Source organism: Erpetoichthys calabaricus, chromosome 5 (assembly GCF_900747795.2).
Source record: "Erpetoichthys calabaricus chromosome 5, fErpCal1.3, whole genome shotgun sequence".
Taxonomy (NCBI): Eukaryota; Metazoa; Chordata; class Cladistia; order Polypteriformes; family Polypteridae; genus Erpetoichthys; species Erpetoichthys calabaricus.
This window is the reverse complement of record NC_041398.2, coordinates 95,645,062-95,668,786: the sequence shown is the minus strand read 5'-3', so window position 1 is coordinate 95,668,786 and position 23,725 is coordinate 95,645,062. Positions and strand designations below refer to the sequence as shown.

Sequence of the window (23,725 nt, the reverse complement as noted above, 5' to 3'; positions counted from 1 at the left end):
GAATTCTGCATGCAATATTTAAATATGTTGGACTGCAGTTATATCCACCTTTATAAAAGGTTAAGTGTCTGCGTGACTGTCTGGATGTTGTGTCTCTGTCATTCCAAAAGATGGCACACCAAAAAACATTTTAGTAATAAAATGCATTGCATTTGTCATTGCAATAGGTGGCATATCACAAACATTAACACTGCTTTTACGAGTCTCATACCAAATGGCGTATATAAGAGAGACATAATCATTACATGGTGCACTGCAAATGTTAATGCTGGGGTCTATGCTGATTATTTAGATTTCAACAAGTCTTAGATGGGTAGCACAGCTAGTACAGTGATAATTGGACATATTAAATAGGCAATGGTGTATTATGTGTGTGTCTATTACAGCACAGTGAAAGCATTAACTCCCCCACAACCCCACATATAATAATTTTAGTAGGTGCTTTAGGGCAAGGTGATAGTATGCAGTTTTAGCCAGGTTATGAGTGCCTGAGTGGGTTTTTAATTCCGCACAAAATCGCAAGAATGTCATTGAAGCTCGTAGCGTTGCTACGTGCGAGGTACAAGATATGTAAGTAGTTTATAGGATCCCAATACCTTTTTTAAAATGTCAAAAAATTGGGCACTGTTGGCTTGATTTTTTCAGGTGTGAGATATCATGTGAGCTAACTCTGCGTTTCAGCTCTCTTTAACTAATCAGAAAGCAGCTCTGTGTTTATACTTTTGTAAGCATGGCTTTGAAACATTTGTAGATGCATAAAAAGTAGAAAAATTGGTTGAGTTGTGGCAAGAGAAATATCCACTGTATTATATTCAAAGGACACCAAGTGTAATGAATGTGGAACTTTTTCAGAATTAGGGGATGTCGAAAGTTGTGTCCCTCAAGAATCAGTACTGGGGCCACTGCCATTCAGGTTAAGCGTATAATCAATATGCTGGTTAAGTTTGCCGATCACACCAAAACAGGTGGAAGGCCAGATGATGCTGAATCAACTAAATCCCTACATGGAGGCATACAATAGATAGCATACAGACCTGGGCAGATATGTGGCATATGAAATTTAATGTAAGTAAATGCAAAGTATTAGTAAAACTGTAAGATTTGAATACACAATTGGAAGTCTGAACCTTGACATTACACCGTATGAGAAGGACCTAGGAGTCACAATGAACTCATCACTATCTACATCCAGGCCATGTACACATAGGTTATATATTGTGATATATGGAGTACAAGTCAAGGGAGATTATGCTTAAGTTATATAACACACTACTGTGTCAGTTTTGCTCTTCATATTTCAAAAAGACATATCAGCACCAAAGAATGTTCACAGGAAAGTGACTAGGGTGGTTCTAGGACTAAATGGTATGAGTTATGAGGAGTCATTGAAGGAGTTGAACATCCTCAGTTTAAGCAAACAAAGGCTAAGGGGGGCATGTTTGAAAAGTATAAAATTATTAGTGTAACAGAGCGAGTTGCAGAGGACGGAAAAATATGGAAAAAGAAGATCCGCTGTGGCAACCCCAAATGGGGGCAGCCGAAAGAAGAAGAAGAAAGGAATTAGTACAGTAGATCCAAGTTGTTAGTTTAAAATAAATTCTGCAAAAAGAACATGGGGGTATGGTTGTAAACTTTTAAGGCCAGATTGGCACAAATGTTAGAATATTTTTCTTAATGCAAAGAATCATAGACACAATAAATTGGAGGACGTTCAAATCTCAACTTGATGTTATTTTGGAAAATCTAGGTGAATAAGATGGACAAGCTTGTTGTGCTAAATGACCTGTTCTTGTCATAATTTTTCTAATCCTACAATGTTCTAATTTCCTCTGAGAAATATCATGACTAGATAATCGAGGAATATTATTAGATAAACTGAGGAATATTGCCCAGCAGCTATAAATTTCTGGTAGCATTGTATGCTTCTACTTTTACAGATTAGTCATAAAATCAAATGAAAACTGTTAGCATGCATAACCACATTTAGCCTAATGTAAAAACAAAGATACTGTACAATGAACTATCACATCACTCTACACGGTGTTAAACTGGTGGGTACCATAAATCTTTGCCAATGGCCTCATCGCTCAATTTCACGCAAAAATGTTCCGAATCCCTGAACCTTCCATGATCCATAAATTATATGGTGTGTACCTTCTTTCAAGAAGTTATCAGTACAAATGAGTTGTTAAGTGTGAGAGAGCAATAGAACACCGGATGCTGTAATGTGAGAAATATGCATAGTTTACACCCGCTTCTACCCTTTCTCGTTAACTCTAATACTGAAACGCTAATAATGATATCTTTGAATGCAGACTACTTGACATGTTCTCTTATCCCATTGTGGCACTATTTGAAATGTAGTCCACCAGTTTTTATCTTTCCCTATATGAGACTCAGATCCACCACCATGAAGACGAATTGTTTATAGGTAAATGTTGCTTGCATGCTGAAATGCTGACAAAATTTAATTACAAGCCCAAAACCTGACCATCTTAGATTCTAAGAGCTTCTCTGAATAGCAGTTAAGGGGGTCTCAATGTTATTTTTTCCACCAATTAATCGTATGTTTTGTGGTCAGTTATCTAGTTAAAATACTGGTACCACATGGGTATACAGAGTTTAGTGCTATGCAGACTTTCTATCGTGCTCATTTCTACAGTTAAAAAATATCAATTTAGTTTGAAGGTCAGAAAATGGAAGGCATGTTGACTCGGTGCTTAGGATGGCTGCCTCATAGCTTCAGAGTGATGGATGCAAATCCTTGTCCAGACACGTCATATTTTCCTAGTGTCTGTGTGGGATTTTCTCCAAGTATTCTGTTTCTTCTTTCACACTGTACCTTAAAATATGCATTTATTAGGTTGTAGTACAGAAAGTAGTCCCCATATGAGTGAGTAAATGAGTGTGGGTGAACATGATCTGCAAAGGACTGTCACCCTGTCCATGGTGTATTTTGTGCCTTATAATTAGAAATAATTTGAAAAATCTACATGGAGGATTTCCAACTGGTCTGCTGTGGGTTGGCGAGGCTGTATAAGGTACCCTGCCAGACAGTGGCCTGGGATGATTCCTACCTTGCACACAATGATTTTTGGATAAGCTCAATCCAGCCACAGCTCTAGACTGAATTATGCAGGTCTGAAAACAAATGGATGTCCAAATAATTTGAAAATACAAATGTAGATATAATAAGAATTTAAGGTTAAAGTTTACACAGTAGATGTCCTTTAAAAACTTAATTAAATAGGCACACCTGGTTCCCCTTTCTCTCCCTTCTCTCCTTTTCGTCCATCCCGGCCATCCCGTCCTGGCAGACCAATACGTCCTTGAGGCCCAGGTGCTCCATTTGGCCCGGGCTTCCCATGTGGGCCTGGCAAACCAGGAATACTGCAGATGTAGCGGGGAGAACTCCCTTTCAGCTTGGAGTCTAAAACTTGCCCATGTAAGCAGTAAATAAGACTTAAAATACAAAAAAGTACAAACATGGTTCTTTCTGAAAAGAAAAAGAGAAATTCAGATTTTAGAAATTACCCTTTTTAGAAAACTTACAACAGCCGGACATGTCCCCCCAACAAATCTGACAAATATACCTCTTGAGTGGGGTACAGAAAAAGAAGTGAGATAATCTAATAAATTCTGGTCATGTGTTCACTGCACTTATTGTACATTTCTAACTCTGAGCTTCATCACAAACATCCAATTAAAACTGACGTTGGAATCCATTAATCATTTGCTCACACACTTATCCAGTTCATAGTTGCAGCAGTTAGAGCAAATCTAGTAGTACTGGGTGCATGGCAGGAATCAACCCTAGACCAGACACTAGTGCAATACAGGAAACACCCTTAATGACTAGCGTCATCAATTAATCCAACAAGGATTCTCTAGGATACTGAATGAAAACTGGAGAACTTGAAGGACATTCCGTACTGACATGAGGAGAAGGTGAAAACTCAACAACGAACAGTCCCATGCCCAGGATAAAAAACCTGCCCATCCATTTTGCTCCTACTTTGGAATCCTAACACAGGAGGTATCATCTCAGCTGCTTTGACTGCATTTAGTAAAGTATGTGAATTTCCTGGGACTGGTGTAATTTTGCTTTTTGTCATTGTGGTATTGCATATAGGTCGGCTGGCAGTAGTGATCAGAAGCTGAAATGAAAGAGGACATTACAGTGTGAACATAAATCCTGAAAAGTAAACACTTCATTTGTCCAGTGAAAGCACAACTAAAAGTAGATGTTGGCTACAATTTTGCTTGCCTGCTCAAGGACACTAAAGCAAAATCTTCCATATCACTTTGATTACTCTTATGTATTTTAATTCTGATTTATCACACACTTATCCATCATGATTTGATACCCTAGAGCCCTATCCACCTTAATAAAAGAATAAGAGTTTGTGTGTCTGTCCAGTTGCGGTTTCTCAGTCATTCCAACAGATGGCACATCATAAACATTTTTGGTAGTAAAATGCACTACATGTGTCATTCTAATAGATGAAGCATCACAAACATTAACACTGCTTTTACGAATCCTGTACCAAATGTTACAGTATATAACAGAGACATGCTGTATGCATTGCATTGTGCACTGCAAACGTTAACACAGAGGTCTAGATTGATTACTTAGATTTCAATTTGTCTTAGACGGATAGCCCAGCTAGAGAGAAATAATGATAAAATATTAATTAGGCTAAATTAACTTGTTTTTCTAATTAAAGTTAATGATAGTTGAGTATGTGCCTTACTGTAATGTTAGTGAATGGCTTTTCCAAAATTGGTGGTATTATTAGCTCTGTGATACCTGAAGAAATCTTAGTTGTGAAAATGGAAACAACCAGAAAGTTTTATTTTCCGTGAAGAGCTAAGGATAAATCTATAGATCAAACATAACAATCCTTAAAATTTTAATTTCTGGAGGAGAATGAATATCTACATTAGCCTGATATAACCTTTTTCCTCTTGATGTGTGAATTTTACTATTTTGAACATGTTGTGTCTACTTTTTTTCATTTTTTTCACCAGAATGGTTTACCTGTCTTCAGTCAGTCAAAATAAACAAGGAGGAAGAGATTGATATGCATAATGGCAGAATTCCTCATCCATAAACTCCAGTACTCCAGTCAATAACATGAGCATCATATTTTTCCATTTCTTCTTCTCCTTATGACAGAAAATGCAAATATCTAATGGGCCCACTCATGAAGGTTTAGTAAATGTATGAACATGGCCACTTCCTAGGAGGACAGAATGAATAAAGGGGATCTCTGTCTCCAGTTTGTTACATGAAATGCTTTAGAACAGAGCTCTGTCCCAGAGAAGGTTGTGAGCACTCTTTGAGAATACTATGTGAATTATCAAAATTTGAAAGATGGCCTTGGGTACCACCTGAGAACAAACATTTAACTGCTAATTTAAGACCAAGAGCCTAAACCCATCACAGGAACTGTACTGAATACACAGAACAATACATATTGTGGTTTACTGAGGTCTCAACAAAACAATCATACTGAGCAAAACCTCTGGAAAATCTATTCTCTTCTTGTGTACTGCTAATATTGTCCCATCTTATTATTTGCATTGCTACATAGCATGACATGATGATTAGATTAGATTAGATTAGATTAGATTAGATTAGATTAGATTAGATTAGATTAGATTAGACTAGATTAGATTAGATTAGATTAGATTAGATTAGATTAGATTAGATTAGATTAGATTAGATTAGATTAGATTAGATTAGATTAGATTAGAAGGATGCTAAGGATAGAGCTGCCAGGGAAGAGAAAAAGAAGAAGGCCTAAGCGAAGGTTTATGGATGTGGTGAGAGAAGACATGCAGGTGATGGATGTAAAAGAACAAGATGATCTGCTGTGGCAACCCCTAATGGGAGCAGCCAAAAGAAGAAGAAGAAGATTAGATTAAATTAGATTAGATTAGGTCAACTATTAATCCCATGGGGAAATTCATAATGTTCAAAAGTGCTTAATCTGATTCAGTGTTGCTAGGTGCCAGTGCTGGTTCTGACAGCAGTGAGTGCAAATTATGAATAAGCCCTGAGCAGAGCACCAGTCCATAGCAGTGGTATGCTACAAATACTAACATACTGTTATTGTGGATAGTGAAGATAGAAATAGTTTATTTCACATACAGTTTCGTAAAGCAGACACTAAAATTTATTTGTTTGGTGATTTCACAATTGTGAAACCCAAATTGTCCTGTTTCTTGATTCCTACAGATGATGGCTCACATTCTTCTTGCACTGAAGGAGCTCTCAGTTTAATTTCAGATTACAATTGCCAAGCTTGTCATCATAGTTGGCAAAGTGGACATTCTCTTACCAGTACAAACACAACAAAATGTCTACACATGACAGGAGAAGGGTCTGGTGATTTTTTTTCTTTAAAGATCTTTACTCAAACACTAAATGACAGGCAGACTCATTGAATTAGTGCTTGAAAATGATTCCAGACAGAAAATAAATGGATTTCTTCTTGTCATTAGGACGAATTAGACTGAAAGAAAAAAAGGGTGATATTTTTGCCAGTTTTTTTTTTTTTTGCAAAGCAAAACACAGTTTCACTGTGAATTCAATTATCATCACTTATGATGAAGACAGAGGGGTTTAAAATATGGTCAAAATAGAAGTGAGACAAAAAAAAAAAGATGCCCTGAGTCTATGTAACTATTATTCCTTCACTTCCTCGAGCAGTAATATTAGGGCAAAAATGGCCTGAAAAGTAGCAGAGAATGTAAACTGTAATTGTTGTAAATTATATTTTTCAAGTTTAGTACAAGTTAAAAAAACTGACCCTGGCTCAGTACACATGTATGACAGGGAGTTCCACATCAAAAGAAATGGGAACCCAGTGTACCCTTACATCACACAGTGATTCTACTAACACAACATCACACACTGAGAGCACAATCTTGCATGAAAATCTCAGATATTTAGGTTTCTTACATTATAGCCTACATACAGTATACTGTATTTCAATGAGAGAAAGTAAAAAATAACATTTGAGCTGTAATTGGGATTAATTGTAAAACTGCTTGTAAGGACCCTCACACACTCATACTTCAAGAAAATAAATTGGGTTTTTTTTGGTAACTGAATGCATAGATTAAAAAAACAGACAATTAAAAATGCATTGTTCTTACAGTAAAAATATTCATTCTTCTTCAGGATCACCTTAAAAAATTTAATTTATTTGAAAAATTTCAATCTGGTTTCTGATCTTCTCACAGTACTGAGACAGCCCTGGTCAGAGTCACCAATGACCTCCTGATGGCTGCTGACCAGGGCTCTTCATCACTCCTTTTCCTCCTGGATCTCACAGTTGCATTTGATACAGTAGACCATATTATTCTTCTCCAATGTCTCTCCACAATATAATTGGACTTTCTGGCACTGCTCTGGAGTGGATCGAGTCCTATCTCACAGATAGGGCTGAGTATGTGGCCCTGGGGGATGCTAAATCTCGTACCCACACTGTCACCTGTAGGGTCCCACAAGGATCAGTCCTTGGGCCGACCCTTTTTAAAATCTATATGCTACCCCTGGGTCACATCATCGGCAGGCATGGAGTTTCATTCCATTGCTATGCTGATGATATGCCGCTTTATGTGAGACTGGATTTGATTTCTCTTACACCTCCATCAACACTTTCCTCCTGCTTGGATGAGACTGGGGCCTGGATGTCCAAGAACTTCCTTAAGCTGAACAGCACCAAAACTGAAGCTCTTTTAATTGGTAACCCCCATCAACTTTGTTCCTCTGTAAATTGTATGTACTTTTCTGGTCATACTATTACCCTCTCCCACTCTGTTACAAATTTGGGTGTCAAATTAGACTCCCATCTGTCATTTGATACACATGTCCGTCACCTCTGTAAAATTGCATTCTTTCATCTCCAAAACATAACCAAACTCTGTCCTTGCCTCTCCCTTTGTGATGCTGAAAAGTAGGTTCATGCCTTTGTCTCCTCCAGGCTGGACTATTGTAATGCACTCCTCATCGGGATATCCAACAAGAGCCTTCAAAAGCTCTAACAAATTCAAAATAGTGCTGCAAGAATCCTGATGAGGGTCCAGAAATATGAACATATTTCACCAATCCTTCGGTCACTTCATTGGCTCCCTATTCACCTCCGTATTGAGTACAAACTCTGTTTGTTTACTCAATAGTGTGTCCATGGAAATGCTCCACAATATCTTAAGGAACTCCTTATATTACAATCTACTACAAGAAACCTCAGTTTTGCAGATACCTACCGCCCCCCTATGACCAAACTTCGTACAATGGGTGACTGAGCCTTTGCAGTCGCTGCTCCACGGCTCTGGAATGCCCTACCAGAGAACTTGAGAACATAGCAGATTGTGAGCTATTTTAAAACACAGCTAAAGACTTTTTTATTTAGGAAAGCATATTAACAAGAATGCCACTATTTATTGTTGTTTAATCTCTGTTTTTATCCTGTTTTGTCTTGTTTTATATAGCACTTTGAGATTTACTACTAATGTAAAGTGCCTTATAAATAAAACAAATTATTTTTATTATTATTATTAATTCCCCTAGGGCATGGGATGGAAAGCCATATTGGAACAGACAAACCCAAAGTCTTATTAACAGGAATAACTGTTGTAGCAAAGGGATTTCGTCTATCCTGCCCAGACCTACACAACCTTCAAGGTAATTCTGAGCACTGTTGTTACTGCTGTTGTAGAAAATTTGAAATGGATATGGTCGGACCCCTTCAAAAAAATTCACCAGGTGATCATAAATATTACAATAATAAATAATTCCATTCCCACTCCATTCCAAAATCAAGAAAGCCATTACAAGTAGTTTATGTGTTACCACCTGTATTGAAAGCCTAAAGCTGATTTTAACCTTAATTAGTATCCCTTCCGTATTACAGATAGATACTGGGACATCAAAGTCTTTTAGAATTTTGTATTTAGGTCTATCAGCCATATTATATCTATTTAGAAAAGCATTTTAATCAGGAAGTAAATGGATGGTGCAGAATTTATTGTCAACAAAAGGAAGAAGCTAAAATGTTATTCTTCCTGTGTTTGTACTTGCTTTCCATTAGATTATCCTGGCCTTGGCAAATTCTCTTCTTTCAGAATGTTATGTTGGAGATGGCCATGAGCGATACTTCACCTAGTCCTGAAGGAGTAAGAAGAGCAATCAAACTGCAAGCTAAAACTGTTGCATTGTTCAAGTCTCCACCTTGTGAGAAAAATTCCATTCCATTATAAAAAAACAAATTGAGTCTTGTATCATGTTTTTGGTCTCCACCTTACATTCAGACATATCATCACTCAGTGTGTGCATTCAAAGCACTGTAGCAACCCAGGGCCATGTTATAGTTATACAAATAAGTAAATTCAGCAATAATTCAGCAAATAAGTAAATTCAGCAATAGTCCTTGTAGTTTTCCCAAGAATATAATACTTAGAAAATTAAGTGGTTTTTGTATTATTTTTCAGATTCTAATTCCTGCCAGGCTTAGCTCATTTTTTAAATCTGTTTGACATATGTACGCATATGGGATATATTGCATTTCTAAAGAGGGAAGTTAGTTATGTAACAATGCAGACATGTATGAATAAATGCATGAGGGATAAATCCCTTTATTGAAAACAATACAGAGTGAAAACATGGCTGAATATACATTTTAGGAAATGACTGAATAAAAAAAAAAGTTTGAAAAAGTTGTTTGAAAAGTCCCTTTAATCCTGATTTAAAATTTATAATGTTTAAGAAGGGACGTTGGCAGTCTTACACCTAACAATCTCAAACCTGTTTAATTCATTCAGGGTCACACTTGGTTTTTGCCTACTCTGACAGTAAACCAACCTAAATAGAGTGCCAGTCCATCACACGGCACACTCACGCACACATCCACTCTCTCACTGGGGCCAGTTTAGAATTACTAATTGATCAAACTATCACGTGTTTAGAGATGTGGAAGGAAAAGTGTGCAGAGTCCATGGGCAAGCACTGGATTTGAACATAGAGCACTGGATCTATGAATTAGCAAAGCTAGCCAAGGCTCTACAATGCAACACTTTGCATGTAGTAGTAACTGAAGATTCTCTTTCAATGCAATCTTAGTTTTCAGTTACTTGTGTGATGACATGCAAACACTTTGTAATTTTGTCTAAATATATGCAGAGCATTGAAAAAGTATTTTGCTCTTTAAAAAATCTCAGTTGTTGCAGAATTTCATATTACAGTTATGCATCTTGTTCCAATCTGTGCTTTTAACAAAAGGACAAGAACAAGAAGAGTAAAGATAAAATGACAGGTTTGTCAGCAGATATTAAAGTCAAAAACTGAAATCTAATGCTTAAATAGGCATTTGTAAGGGCACCTCATCAGCTCTAAGTTTCAAATGTGAAAGAAATTGCCCTCTCAAGGATTAATTGCCATACCATCAGCCTCTACTTGAGTACCACGGAAGCACTGTCACATATTATGGTTAAAATCCCTGGTTTGGTTTAGGAGTCATTAGTCACACGGAGCACCTAAGGGAAAATATGAAAATTATGACTAAAGAACATTGTATGTAAAATCATAGATAAAGTAATAAAAATGCATAGATTTAAAAAGTACATGCAAAATGTATCAAAGTGTTTGGATCTCTTTCTGAGCTGCATTAGCCCAAAAATGAATACTGTAAATGTAAGCTGTGTCAGGACACCAATACACTATCTAGAACAGAGTATCTTTCAAAACCCGGCATTCCCAACAAGAACGTTCAGAGAAGAAAGTGGCATAGAAGCTTTACACAGATGTGTAAAGTTTGGCGGCTAAGAGTGGATTAAAACTACAGCAATCAACAAAATAAAGAATTCTGTGTATCACTGGCTTGTATAGGGTTGTGGCAAGATAGAACTCGGTACTCAATAATATTCATTAAAAAGCACTAAAGTGCCTAAGGGAGGAGCAAAATCCTAAAATTGCTTATGACTTAAGAAGCACTGTCCTTACAGTGAGATATGGTGGCAGCACCATCAGGCTCTGTAAATGCTTCCTATGAGCAGCGACTGGCTAAGATTGTTAACACTTAAGGAAGATCAGAATACCATAATTTATTGCTTGATTTGGTTTGCTAAAAAAATTGATGTTCACCAGAAAATTAACCTAATTTCTTCCTTACCTGTGGCTTTTCATTCATTCAATGTTACCTTAGTAGAGGTGTATCTATCTTTTCCATCGTTGTATTTCCGACCGTTAACCTTATTATACTCTTTTTTTTGTTGCGTACCCTTCACTACCATTTCTGATTTTTGGTATCCCCTTCATTCTCCTAACGTGTCCATTTCTAGTCCTCAGAACCCTGTTTAAAGCTCGTCTCCAGAGATGTCCAGTCCACTAGAATCTTCTCTCCATCCCCTTTGTCCATAACCCTTTCACTTTTAGGTTTCCTTTAAGGCAGTGTTTTTCAACCATTTTCATGTTGTGACCCACTTTTTCTCATATAAGTGTTTTCATGACCAATACCGGTGTGTGTGTATGTGTGTGTGTTAGGCAGGACTGTGATCAAACGCAATTGTCACAGCGGTGCCCCAACGCAACCCGCTTTTTGATCCACCTACCATTATAAACTCATGACCCACTTGCAGCAGCCCATGACCCAAAATCTGTTGCAGAATTTTCATATGTTTCTTCATTCTCTGTCATATTAGATACTCCAATTTGTCATACTACACACTACATATCTCAAAACCGTCTTGCATTTTTTTTCCTTTATTTTGGCAGCCATCCTATTTTTATAGATTATTTTGCAATACTTTCTCCACTTTCTCAGCTCTGCTTCAATTACCTGCCTAATTTCCATTTCAATTTAAATCATTGATCCAAAGTATTAAAAGGGCTTCATTTTTTTCTACCGTATCAGATCCCAGATTTATCTTTACATTCTTGCCATCTTGACTAAAGAGAATTAACTTAAAAGAAAAACACTAATTTCAGACAACAATGGTGTGTCTTAGAATAAAAAGGGTAAAAGTCCTTGACTGCCTTGGTTAAAGCCATGACCTAAACTCCATTGAGAACCCGTAGCACAGTGTGAATGTAGCAGTCCATAAGCTGCAGTATATTTGAAAGCAGGATTGAGCTAAAGTGCATTTGCCAAGAGGGATGACCAAAAATGACTCCTAACCTGAGAACTTAAGTGGCAGAAACTTACCCACAAAACTCTTGAAGCTGTTATTACAACAAAAGGTGATTTCTTCTAATTTTAGTGCATGGATTTAAATATTTATGAAAACAGCATATTGAAGTTTTTGACTTTTAAGATATTTGCTGACAAATAATTAATTATTAACCATTAAAATGTATGAAAACTTTTGCAAGATCCTCAGTGATATACATGTGAATGCGTATAGAGATGTACTGTAGCCTTAGTAGGCTGCAGTTCTTAAACTTTGGGCCTGCATTAATCCCATAACTCAGATTTTGAATTAAGATAATTTGTGGAACAGACTTGGCATTTTTAATAGACAGATTCCACAGCTTAAATGAAAGAGAGCTTATGTTTGGGTGCCATCCGGGCCACAGGCTTGCTATCCTTGTAGCTGGCAATAATAAAAATCTTTGTGTTGAGGTATTTGAAAAATTGCTACAGGGGAATGTGAACTAAAAATACAAATTGTAGCAATACATCAATTCATAAAGACATTAACTACTTAATTCAATTTACATTCAAATCTTTGTTTGTTTTAATAAATCTGTTTTATCAATTTTTTACAGTTTACATTTTCATAGCAGGCAGTTCTAAAACACTCATGGCTAATTATCCTTTGAATAGGAATACTGTAATTGTGATCTGATTAATTGACAGTACTTCAAAGACAAGTTTGATCTCTGCTTCATTCCAAAAGCTTAAACACCTCCCTTTAGTTGAGGTTTCATCAGATGGTGTAACCTTTCTGCAAAAAGACCATAGTTAGGGGCATAAAGGAGGTCTTCAATCTGTTTAAAGGAAATTCCCTTCCTTAAATTAGTGTAGTACTTGCCTTTGTAGAATGAAATGTAGAAATGTTAGACAGGAAAAGTTAATGGCTTACAACTATATGATTAATTTACAATATTTTTCATTCCTTGCTGCGTTTGCCAATGTAGTCTTTAATCTTATGATTTATTACATGTTTAATTATGTGATTTTATTGCACACATACAATTGGTTTGAAATGAAAATCTCACCACATTTCTTATCCTTGGCCTTTTCTGCAGGATGTTTATACATTTTAAATGGTCTGAAATATTCTCACAATCTTAATATAAATGTAATAATTCCTCATGTTTATATTCAGGACATGATTAAATCCTCTCATACTGAAACCATTTCATATAAACCTTTAAATTACTTTTATGCTAGTTTTGGCATTATCTGGAAAACGAGAGGATGTGACACCATTAGATCTCACAAGTTTAATGATATTTTTTAAAATATGTTGGTTGGCTGTGAAATCATTCTAAATCATTCTAAATGAAGATATGCTTTCAATACAGGGTATAAACTAAGTAGGTCTTTTTGCAAAAAACAAAAAGTTAGTTGCAATTCATTTTCTACTGACCACACTTAAGTGACTTGCCCCTTAATATAGCATGCCTTCATTCTCAAGTTAGACCTATGTTTTTATTAGAACAGATCTGTCTCACACATGTATGTCACAATGAAAACTGCTAGAAGCACAGCGAATATTTCCATTAATAGACAGATTTTAGAAAATGTTATTCTTTTAACAATAAATTTGATCTTGTACTTAATTTTTTAAAAAGTTGTTTAAGAAGAGCAGAATTTGAAACTACATTAAAATGTCTGTGCAAGAACTTGTACTTATTCATTCTCTTGCATAACTGTATTATAAGACTGATCCACTAGCTAGATACAGACAGGATCATACCTTAAATGAGTCATAACATCCTTTTTTTGGCCCCGCACATTAAAAAAATCATTTCCATATGCTCCTTGAGGTAGTATGAAGTTGAACCCAGTCCTGAAAAGTCTAGGATTTAAATCAAGTTCAACTGCAGATATATTTTCATGTATACACAACACAATAGGATACTTACATGTCACCATATATTATATAAAATATTATAATATGTGGGGCGGCATAGTGGTGCAGTGGTAGCGCTGCTGCCTCGCAGTAAGGAGACGTGGGTTCGCTTGCTGGGTCCTCCCTGCATGGAGTTTGCATGTTCACCCCGTGTCTGCATGGGTTTCCTCTGGGTGCTCTGGTTTCCTCCCACAGTCCAAAGACATGCAGGTTAGGTGCATTGGCGATCCTAAATTGTCCCTAGTGTATGCTTGGTGTGTGTGTGTGTGTGCGCCCTGTGGTGGGCTGGCAACCTGCCCGGGGATTTGTTCTTGCCTTGCGCCCTGTGCTGGCTGGAATTGGCTCCAGCAGACCCCCGTGACCCTGTGTTGGGATATAACGGGTTGGACAATGACTGACTGACCGACTGATTATACTATGTTTTATATATATATTTTTACATGCATAGAGATAGACAGAAATAGGTAAGTAGGTACATGACTTTTTTATTGTTTCCTCACCATACACCACTTTCAACATTTCAGTAGAACTTTGTAGCACAGGCAACAAACACTACAAAGCTGGTCTGGGAATTAAATTGGCACATCTCATATGTGTGTGTGTGTGTGTGTGTGTGTGTGTGTGTGTGTGTGTATGTATACACATACACATACAAAATGCACATAGTACAACAATGCCTCAATGCAATTTCAACTGACAGTATCGACAGTTACATAGACTGTTAGCAGAACAAATGAAGGAAAAATTATACAAATATTTAAAAAATTCACAGCGTGTGATTATTTTCATTATTTTTTTATGGCTACACAAGAAGAAGAAGAGAGATATGTTCCTCCAATACTCACAAATTGCTTCGCTCACTTTGGCCTATAAAGAATATCGATAGAAAATAATGATACTGTATATACTAAAATCTACGTAATCAATGTAGACCTCAGAGTTAATGTTTGCAGAGCACCATCCAATGAATATGTCTCTCGTAAAAGCAGTGTTAATGTTTATGATGCACCATCTATTGGAATGACAAATGCAATGTATTTTATTACTAAAAATGTTTGTGATGCACCATCTGTTGAAATGACAGACATAGCAACTGGACGGATACACAGACAGACACACAGACTCATCCTTTATTAAGGTGGATAGATAGATAGATAGATAGATAGATAGATAGATAGATAGATAGATAGATAGATAGATAGATAGATAGATAGATAGATAGATAGATAGATAGATAGATAGATAGATAGATAGATACAAGCAGAAACAAACAGATATGGACAGATAGTCATCCCCAAGTTCACAATGAGGACAAGTGAGCCCAATGTAATGTAAAAGAAATGGTATCTATATTTTAAATAAACACAAGAAAAGAAGTGACGAAAGTGCACAAATTAGTAACAGAAAACAAAACCCTAATGCCTCTTCTAGCTTCCCTATTCAAGATCGTTAGGCTCAGTGGATTTTCCTCATAAACATTGTTCTAATTTTCAATTCAGCTTCACACTTTTTGAAGTATCAGTGGCTAGGATTAACATGTTCCTCCAGTCATAATATTGCAGAATGGCAGTTTATCTGGCCATTAATCAAGGGACAGGTAACCCCATTCTCTTTCTTAATTTTCTCTTATTAGGAGCTCACTGCTTGGGTCATGTTCCTCTCCTCTGTGTACTTAGGCATTATCGGCCTATACTGTATATATTTTCCTTTCCATCTGTTCAAGATTGTCATAAAGGTGGGAGAATTGGGACATCCTATTCTCATTTTCATTGTGCATTTTCATTTGTTGATGGTTTAAGCTTTGTTATTGAAGTTATTTCTGTGAATCCTGCAACTTAGCTTGCTAAATTTCAATAAAACTTGCTTGGAAAAAAGGTTTTATTGCCTATTTATTGTATTCTAACAATCTAACTAAACTGCTATCATACTTACATGTTTTAGCCTTGCTAGAGTTTATTATTGTTACTGTCAGGACTACGCAGAACACCATATGACATATCTTGTTGAATGCTACGACAATACTTAAAGAAATGTATGCTGTATTTAGAGGAATTAAAACTTACAGCCTGTTGTTTATCAACGTATCTTTGGAGCTCATTCACAATCACCTGCTGAAATGAAGAAAAGTTCCTATGGGTTACAATCTCTCCCCTTTCGTTCATAATACTGCAGTGTCACTCCTTAACTGTGTGGTTCTCCTGCCATTTTAAGTGAGAAGCAGTCCTATCTCAGACAAAAATGTAACTGGTTAGCGCCATGTGTGATGCAGGAGGCTCCTTGCCTAGACCTGAACCTATGATCTCCCAATGATGATCACAATTCAACAGCTGATAATGACTGATTTAGTCTGTACAACTGAAACCCGAAAGTACTGAACCCTTTGTTCGGTGAGTGACGATAATATATGACAGATTCACTCCTTAACTCTCTTAGCATGCATATACTGTATGTAAGAGCCATTTGCTAGTTATCTAAGTTATATTAAATGTTTGCCTTTATACTGTATTAGTGCATAGTCTATGGGAGGTTCTTATAACCCCCACAAGCTGAATTGAATTGGAATATTCTACCTATTTCTTGTCACTTTGACTGCAGATTAGGCTCAGTAAGTGACCTGTCTTTGCCGAAAGTAAGGCATGGGGGCACACGGTTTCAAACCATGCCTTAAGATGCCTTAATGTGCCTTAACATGCTCAGTTGTATGTGCAGAGCTGTACGTTTACAACGTACTGAATGAGAAGTAAAGCATAGCAAAATAATTCATCCTTATGTATAGAAACAATTGAAGTTTAACAAGAAAAACCATTTTCCCCTTTTTTGTGTTTTTTATTCTACTTGTGTAACAATCGTTTTCTTTATTCCTGTGTGGACTGTTTGCTTTGAATTTTTGCTAAGCCCTTTAAAATGAACTTTTGGACTGAGAAGTTTCCTTCGGCATGCGTTTGACCCATGCTTGATCCTGCCTTACCTTCCAGCAGCTGCACTGTATGTTTAATAAGATTTTGTAAGTAACAATATTTACATGAAAAAATGATTAAAAATAAAGTAACTATTTGCAAATACTTTGTTGCATAAATAACATTTAATTATATTTATGTACATGGCAGTTATAGATATGTTGTCTTTTAGTGCTTTGTCGTTTTTGGTTTATGATTTTGCGAAATAACTAAGTGTCCTGAAAATGGCCCAATGTAATTTTAAATTTCAGTAAACAATAATTTAGTACCAAAAATAACACAGATCTTGTATCTGATCCTGGCAAATGCTGATCATATTACTCAAAACATGTTCTGGCAGATTAGAAAAAAATAAAATCATAATTCTCATTTGGATGACGAGATGAAAATAACCAAAGATCAATTTTCTGATAGCAGCTGTTATGGTCATGGCAGCCTTACACTAATCTTTTCATTTTCAAATGCTTTCCATGAAACACACAGCTGAGCCTTTAGAGTATAGTATATTAATTTTATTTTGTGCTGCCTGATGGTTATCTTCACAAAAATTAATACGTCAAATTAATATTGGGTTCATCTTTGTGCTAACAGCATTGGCAAATAATGCTTTAAGTAAGGGTCTGAAATTACTACGTGTTTATGTTTTAAAACTGAATGAGACATATTCAGGGTGCAACACGAACTTCTAACTCAAGAGTTATTACAAGGCGGCAACACTGTAAAACTGTTTACTGGAACCACACACGTGAGAAAAGATGTGAGAGAAAAATAAATTATACCTGACAATAAAGAGATTTTTGGCAACTTTAACTCTCTGGGTGTTTTTCATTTGTCTGTGCTTCTTGTTTGAGCCAAGAAAGGCTAAATGTTTTGTGAGTGATCCAGCTCAGCACATGGATTTTGTAAACTAGAGATCTCCATTGATGTTTCTCTGAGTTAGAATTGTCTTGAAAGCATTGTTAATTAAATCAAAACATTCAACCAAAAATTTGATTACACAATAGCTGTCATTAGCATCAATTTTCTAGACAATCTAGATAAGTAAAAGGAAACCAAACCTAAGGTATGTGTGCACATAAAGCTGTATAAATTTCACAGAATATTATTTGTAGACATCAATCTGAAACCATGCACTTAAGAATGAAAATATGCCTGAATCATTCAAGTCAATTTAATTTTTAGATTAATATGCCAAATTTAAGGCTTTCAATACAAAGTAAATATGCCAAATTTCAATCAAGTAATTACATGAAGGCAAAATTAAGTTTAATGTTATTAAACAATTGAAAATATTGTAAAATCCTGAATCCTACTTATCCATTACGTTTAATCTATCTTTTTGTCTGAGATTCCTGAGGAATTTGTTGCCTTTCAGCCAGTTTAACATCCATCCATCCATTTACCAACCCACTGAATCCGAACACAGGGTCACAGGGCTCTGCTGGAGCCAATCCCAGCCAACACAGGGCACAAGGCAGGAATCAATCCCGGGCAGGGTGCCAACCCACCGCAGGATACACACAAACACACCCACACACCAAGCACACACTAGGGCCAATTTAGAATTGCCAATCCACCTAACCTGCATGTCTTTGGACTGTGGGAGGAAACCGGAGCGCCTGGAGGAAACCCACACAGACACGGGGAGAACATGCAAACTCCACGCAGGGAGGACCCGGGAAGCAAACCCAGGTCCCCAGATCTCCCAACTGTGAGGCAGCAGCGCTACCCACTGCGCCACCGTGCCACCCAGTTTAACATTTAAATAGATAATTTTCAGTCTTGTTAATTTGGGTCCTAAACTAAAACTCAAGAATGTCTGGTTTTGAGCTTATCCTGGTTTTGAACAACTTTAGTCTTTCAACCCCAACAGTCTTATGTGGCTGATAAAGAGAATAAAGAATGTTCTCTGAAGGGAAAGACTTGCAATTTTTTTAAATTTTTCTTTATCTGTCTATGCTTAGTGCTCTTTTGTTTTTAAGTACAGTTTAATGGTATCACAAGTTTCATGCATGTTGCTTAATAAATTATTTTCTGCAAATCTGGAACACATTAACACTAGCCCTGTTGACTAACCAGAGCAGGTGATTGTTGTACAGTTTTAGTTTGAAAAAGTATCCATTTTGAGGACTGGCTAAAACTAATATAACAGTTTCTGAAATCCATCTTTAATAAATTAAGAAAAGATCAGTGAGTTCATCAAGTGTTTATAACATCTGATAGTTGAGTTGTTTCAATCCAGATCATTTTTAAAAACAAATACATACCCCACTAGCGATGAATGAAACCATCAAATTACGTTCGGCATACCATTTTGCATGTGATTTTGCAACTGTGAAAGACAAAACTCAAAACTCGCTAAAACTTTTTTGATTTTTAAGTGCTTTTGGGATGCAAAACAAGGAATATTGTTTTGTGTTTACATATGTTATTATCTGCAGCACACCAGTAAAATCCATTACATCTTATGACTCTTATTAACATCATGACTGAAGAGTTAAGTATGCTTTTTATATAAATGTGACATACTGCATAATTTCTGCTTGAAGATGCACCAAAATATACATGACTTGGGAACATTAACTTTGTAGTCACCTGGTAACCACCTTTTCATGTTTCTTGATTCCTGCTGATAAGTTCTAAGTTCCAAGGAGAAATCAGTCTAATATGTATTGCTCTTGTCTCTGTAACATCTTTAGGACTGTGATCATCAAGTCTGTCATCATATAATTGACAAGGTAAAGTCAAGTCAATGTTATTTATAGAGCACATTTAAAACAAGAGAAGTCAGTATATATAAATTAAAGGAACACTTTTTAATCAGAGTATAGCATCAAGTCAATGAAACTTCTGGGATATTGATCTGGTCAGTTAAGTAGCAGAGGGGGTTGTTAATCAGTTTCAGCTGCTTTGGTGTTAATGAAATTAACAACAGGTGCACTAGAGGGGCAACAATGAGACGACCCCCAAAACAGGAATGGTTTAACAGGTGGAGGCCACTGACATTTTTCCCTCCTCATCTTTTCTGACTGTTTTTTCACTAGTTTTGCATTTGGCTATGGTCAGTGTCTCTACTGGTAATATGAGGCGATACCTGGACCCTACAGAGGTTGCACAGGTAGTCCAGCTTCTTCAGGATGGCACATCAATATGTGCCATTGCCAGAAGGTTTGCTCTGTCTCCCAGCAGAGTCTCAAGGGCATGGAGGAGATTCCAGGAGACAGGCAGTTACTCTAGGAGAGCTAGAGAGGGCCATAGAAGGTTCTTAACCCATCAGCAGGACCGGTATCTGCTCCTTTGGGCAAGGAGGAACAGGATGGACACTGCCAGAGCCCGACAAAATGACTGCCAGAAGGCCACTGCTGTGAATGTCTTTGACCAAACAATCAGAAACACACTTCATGAGGGTGGCCTGAGGGCCCGACGTCCCGTAATGGGCCCGTTGCTCACTGCCCAGCACCGTGGTGCTTGATTGGCATTTGCCATAGAATACCAGAATTGGAACAATATCTAGTGGACAAGTTGTGGGTTTAAGGTGACTAAATACTTCTGCCAAAAAAGTGAGAGATACAGGCTCAAAATGATAAAAAACAAATGTTTATGTATGAGGGACAGGCAGGTCATCAATAGAGGGTAGAGGCAATAGAGGCAATATGGGATCTAATGTTAGCAATTTGTTTGAAAAACAAAATGGAGAAAATCCTCACAGACTATGGGTGTCATGTCAGGCCATGTAGGAACAGAAGGGTGAAGAATAGAGTTATTATTTCAAATATCCATCCATCCATTATCCAACCTGCAATAGCCTAACTACAGGGTCATTGGGGGTCTGCTGGAGCCAATCCCAGACAACACAGGGCGCAAGGCAGGAAACAGATCCCGAGCAGGGCACACACACCCACACACCAAGCACACACTATAGACAATTTAGAATCGCCAGTGCACCTAACCTGCATGTCTTTGGACTGTGGGAGGAAACCGGAGCACCCGAAGGAAACCCACGCAGACATGGGGAGAACATGCAAACTCCACGCAGGGAGGACCCGGGAAGCAAACCCAGGTCTCCTTACTGCGAGGTAGCAGCGCTACCACTGCGCCACCTTATTTCAAATAATATCTGGAAAATACTTTATCCTAGCAAATTTCACAGCTTTCTAGTAATTAGATAAATTGCCCCTTATCAAAGGACACCTGAACCTTGCCTTTTTTCCACTTGCACTCTGCTTGCCTACTTGCCCACCTCGTGGCACGAGTGGCATCGTTTAACAATAGTTCAGGTTTAGGTTTTGAGTGCTTGATCTTAAATGGAGCAACAGAGTCTAGAATGTTATAACAAGTACAATTAAACAAAGTGACTAGACTGTCAGTGCCGAACTGAGGTGGAGGGAATCGCAAGGTGGGCATCATGCTGCTAGAATAACTCTAACATACATCCTATGGCTAAACTAAATGTCAATATGTGACAAAAAATCAATTCAGCAATAGCTTTTTCACACTAGAGAACCTTATTTAAACACTAATGCCTCTCGAAGCCTGCCTAAATGAAAGGCTGATGCATGTGGAACTAGTGAAGGAAAATGCTTTAAGACGGGGACTAAATACCTTTCTTCCTGTGTCAATTGCACAAATATTGCTGGTAGCAAAACAAAGGATGTTTTTTTGCAAAGCAAAACTTTTACGTTTCACACTTCATATCTGTTTTATGTGATTCACTAGTTTAGCACTAGTCTCCACTACAACATGAACCATATTTTTTTCTAGATTCATATGCTTCATAGTTTTTGTCTGGAATACACTTCACCTATTTTTTTTGTATACAATTCACAGTTTAACTGAATGAGTTTAGATGGATCAGCAATACTGGTGCCATTGAGCATTTTGTAGAACTGGATTACGTCCTCACAAAGCATTTTCTGCTCAGGATTAAAGTGGTTTAATTCCCATAGCCTGTCAGAGTGGGGATAAAGGATGCAGAGTGGTGGTGGCAAGCTAAATGAGCATTTGTAGTGGGTACTGAATTCACTTTATAGAATAATTAAAAATGGGACCTTCAGAAAGTTGCAGATTTGTATGACTTCCTCATTATTTACCAAACTGCATACATCAGATTTCTTTAAAATGAAATAATGAATCACATGCTCAAGGATCCAAGTGGAGATAAAGTGGAAGTGCTTTTAAGGCTGGAACAGTTGTGAGAATTAGGAACATGCGACTAACTTAGGTAGCTGAGAGGAAACTGTATCTGAATGAGATATTAGGATTAAGATAATCTAACAAGTTTGATGGACTATTAGGTCTCCTCTGGTTTGTCTAGCTCCTTATGTTATTATGTTCTTTTTCATTTTATTAATGTATGCCTTGTTCTCAAATTTGAAGTATTGTAGTTATAATGTTTATATCTCTTTTTTAATGTATTACCTTGCAGTTGTATGATTTGTCACCTGTATGAGTTTGTGTATTATAGATGCCACTGTATAGGTATTACGTAAGCAGGCATGGCAACATAGGATATTTGCTGGAAATAAAATTCAAGTCATACTTAGACTATTGGAAGTCATGAATTTCACCTCCAAAAATTACATTAAAGGGGCAACAATGTTAATCTTGTTCTTTAATTGTCAGCATCTCGTTGATTTTAAATATGTACAAAGTTGTTCAAATATATTAAAAATAGTACATGATTCATCTACAGCAACAAAACCTGAGAGAAAATATCTGTTAAATGACATCCAGCTGTTCTTGAATGTGCTGGATGATTTCTGCCCGATAACTATTCAACAGCACAAGGTGCTGTCTCCAATTAACATTTTTTTGGCTAAAAAAAATCATTACTATTACAGCACTCTTTTCATAATCACCTAACCCTGCTCTGTATAGTTTGGTTCTGTCCTCAAATATTAAAATAAGTCTTAAAGTTGAAAGATTTAATAATATTCCAGACATCCATTATAAAATATAAGCAGTATACCCTAACTTGACAATTTAACATTTCCAGCATTGCTTCCAGAAAAGATAAAAATGTTGGAATACTGCATATCATTAGACCAAGTTTATTTCAAAAGGAACTGCCCAAAAATATGTACTGTTTATTCTTATAACATTAAAGCTACAATTTGTTCCTCCTACTTCGTACCATCATCTTGTTTATTTTACTCTTTATACCTTACATTATTCTACAGGTATGTAGAGCACAGGTGAAACACTCCTTTAGTTTATACTGAAGAACTTTAGCTAGTGTATTGCAAGGTGAGGTGTGTCATTTAATAAAAAACTTTAGTCACCTATGATTTTTGGGACTATGTACTGACACCTAGTGGCCTGGTGAAGTTAAATGTGACTCCAGCCAGGATCTGAAGCACTTCTCTTCTATGGTGTCCTCATAAGTATTGTGTCTTGGGCGCCTACACCATCCATGGTTTTTAGATTGTGGTGGAGATTGCTATTTACCCACATCAGTATATGGAGAAGTACTCGGAGAACTAGTGTAGGTCCTTTTGTCTCTCTCTCTCTGAATGGGCCTAAATCTGTACAGTTCCATCTTGGTTCCATCTCTGCCCATTGTAATCCCCCCAGACAGGTGGCCCACTGCACATCATGCACCACATTTAATATTGTTGCTTTTAAATTACACAAGTGGAGGTGTGCAAGAATAAGGTTTGCTCACCTAATAATAATAATAA

The 23,725-nt window shown here is 36.9% G+C and overlaps 1 protein-coding gene across 1 annotated transcript in view; it reads right to left on the bottom strand.

Annotated features, from left to right (window-relative positions):
- The window catches only part of LOC114651815 (complement C1q tumor necrosis factor-related protein 7), a 42,653-nt gene that overhangs the window by 5,727 nt on the left and 13,201 nt on the right, over nucleotides 1–23,725 (bottom strand). Inside the window, exon 2 of the mRNA XM_028801798.2 lies at nucleotides 3,257–3,496. Within this exon, the coding sequence (XP_028657631.1) occupies nucleotides 3,257–3,488 (232 nt within the window). The 5' untranslated portion in view covers nucleotides 3,489–3,496. The remainder of the gene's footprint in view (nucleotides 1–3,256; nucleotides 3,497–23,725) is intronic.